Raw genomic sequence first — 2803 nt, forward strand, 5'->3', positions numbered from 1 at the left:
CAGTTTCAAAATAGCTGAAACTGGTTTAAGATAAACCTGGTTGAATGTAGTATCAGACATAACTGATTTGGGTCAAACCGGTTTACGAAACTTCTGTCCCAGACCCCTTCCTGGAGGCATGTGGCTGCATTTCCTGTATCAAAGATAAATGTCTGTTCCCTTCTGTTTCAATTTAGTCTGTGCAGCTTAAATTAAACTGGAAAGACTAAATCAATTCAGCCTCGGGCTTTTTGACTGTCTGTACCTAACCCTAAAGGGAGGGTGCCTTAGAGCCAGAGCTGGGTGGGTGCCATTTGGCCACCAGGGGCATGACAGGGGTTCTGTTGCATGGAATCCTGTTACATGGAATATGGGATCAATCTCAAAGTCTTTTCACTACAGAATTTCAAAAAAATCTCACTATTTTAGATGCCCAAAGGATATTAATTTACATGCCCAACTAAAGTTTTCAGTAATAGTCCAATCATATGCATCACAAATTATGCTACATGAAAGTCTTCTAAAAAGAAGGAAAGAGGAAAGGTGGACAGGGGTTAACATAAATGAAGTTAGGCCATCTCATTGGTTCTATACATGCTACATCTTTCACTTCTAATGTTTTTCTTTATCTCTCTTCCCATAGTTTCTTTTTAACAGATGGTCCCTTGCTGAGGAAGGCAGTGAAGAAGAAAATGAAGACGGTTGTACGACCTTTCACACCTGTCCATAACAGCCTCTTGGTTCCAAACACCTCTGAAGCAGCCATGTATGTTTTAGACAAATTTATTATCCACCCAATCTGAAAATGGAGTTTCAAGTAAAATGAGTCTGCTAATACGTGAGCTGCCAGCATATGACTTGTGAAATAGCCAACATACTTCTGTGCCAAGTATGTCTTTATGAGATGTACCTTAATGCATTTTGGAGGTGGATTAAGCTAAACTACACAAAGGAACTCAGTGCAGAATAGAAGCATCCATGCAGGGAGATAGCATGGACTATTGTCCTTTAAATTTACACCAAAGCTTATTTTGCAGTAGCTTCTCCATACCAATGCATTTGACAACTTGCTTAGATTCCAGTTGCACAAGGTGTTGGATGTCAAATGGCCACTATTTCTATTAATAGGAATTGAAAGCATTAAGCACTTTATAAGATCAGGTTTATAGAATTGTTTGACACGCACATGACATGATACACTGATGGGTCAGGGCTGTATATCAACATTGCAGATGTGTTGAGAATAGTCTAGGATGCATGGGCTACTGAAAAAGGTATACACCCCAGAATTGTTTTGTGCCAACACCTAAGGATCAGCTTTTAACCTCAGATTCATTCATTCAGATCCCACTGGATTCAGTGGGGTGTGTGCAGACAGATGTGGCTGCTTTTCACTACCTTGAAAAAGCACTTTTAAACACCTATTAGTTATTTTTTGTCTACCTTTCCACAAGAAAACCATCAAACCCCATCCAGTATTTTCTGCTGCCAAAACATTTTCCCATGTTTCCCCCAAATCTTTTACTTTATCGTGTTTATTGGAACAGTTCTGAGAGACAAACTAAAGACAGGGTTCCTTGTGCTAGGCACTGTATAAACACAGAAAAAGTGACAGTATTGTATAATATGAATAGGTAAGACAGACAAGGGAGGGAGAAGAAAGGGATGTGTACTGACTTGGGAATGACAATGGCTTGGGAAGGACAGTTCCTTTTCACAACATCAGAAGATACGAAATTTGGCTTCATTTCACATTAGAATGAAAACAAAACCATTTTTGAAGGAGTTTCATGAAACAGTATTCAGTTTCAGTCTTTCTCTGGAAGTGACCAGAAAGACTACCCTGAACCTCAGAAACTTTCTTATTGAAAATGTCCTTGCAATCACTAAGTTTCTGGAAAGCATGCTTGATGTAAATGAAACAATCTTTTTCGTTGAAAATTGTTTCACTGAAAATGTTCTAGCAGCTCAAAATATAACATGCAAACTGAGTGAACAGTGAGATGGTGGCAAATATCACACTAGTTCTATACTTTCCATTTGGTTTTGTTATTTGATTTCTTTCAAGTGAAGTTTTTAGGTAGATGGAAAGACAAAGAAAGATAGGGTTGGAACAAGAAACCAGTCAGCCCAGGGGGGAGAGAGTATAGAGTATGAACTGCAGAACATGCATGCCTGTGGGGCCTTGCTTGAACTGCTTTCTGAAGCTTCACAGTCAGGTTGTGGCTCTGGGTGGCTCCTCTGTAATTTTTTTTCCCACAGGCCACAAGGCAGGGAAGAAGTAGATCTGAAGGACCTTGGGATCTTCCATTGCACAGTTCTCAGTCTTGGGCTTCTAGGGAACAGAGGTGGCTTCAACAAATAAGCCTCTTCCCTAGTTCAGTCGTATGTATTTGGATTCATGATTGCAAAGCTGTGCCTGTCTCTGTCTAATAACTCTCATCTGTTAATATTCTTCAGTACACTCAGCCGTGTTGCCCAGTTCACCTCCCACTGTCATCATTAGAAACATGGGGATGCAAGTAATAGAGGCGATCTAGAATTGTATCAGTGCAGGAAAAAGAAGTTTTCATTTTTTTAGGAAGTATTCGCAGAAGATAGACCTTCCAGGACTCTTGCATCCCAGTGTTCACAAGTGTAAAGAGAACTAGGGAGAGTAAAAGGAAATGCAGAGACTGTACAAAAGAGGGGAGATTCTGTTAAAGTTTAAATGCTGTCTTGAACTGTGGGGAGAGTAGGGAAAAATCCTCCAAAGCATATGAGATCTGACTGCTTCTGCTAATAACATCCATCACTTACCTTCCTCTTTTTCTCTAGTTGGGGA

At 40.0% G+C, this 2803-nt stretch overlaps 1 protein-coding gene across 3 annotated transcripts in view; it reads left to right on the top strand.

Annotated features, from left to right (window-relative positions):
- CCDC60 (coiled-coil domain containing 60) overlaps nucleotides 1-2803 on the top strand; it is a 163500-nt gene that overhangs the window by 124572 nt on the left and 36125 nt on the right. For all 3 annotated transcript variants that reach the window (XM_019506770.1, XM_019506772.1, XM_019506771.1), the window contains exon 5: nucleotides 623-745. In XM_019506770.1, coding sequence (XP_019362315.1) covers nucleotides 623-745 — 123 coding nt within the window. The remainder of the gene's footprint in view (nucleotides 1-622; nucleotides 746-2803) is intronic.

This window comes from Gavialis gangeticus, unplaced genomic scaffold (genome assembly GCF_001723915.1).
Source record: "Gavialis gangeticus isolate Ggan-Ray unplaced genomic scaffold, GavGan_comp1, whole genome shotgun sequence".
Lineage (NCBI taxonomy): Eukaryota > Metazoa > Chordata > Crocodylia > Gavialidae > Gavialis > Gavialis gangeticus.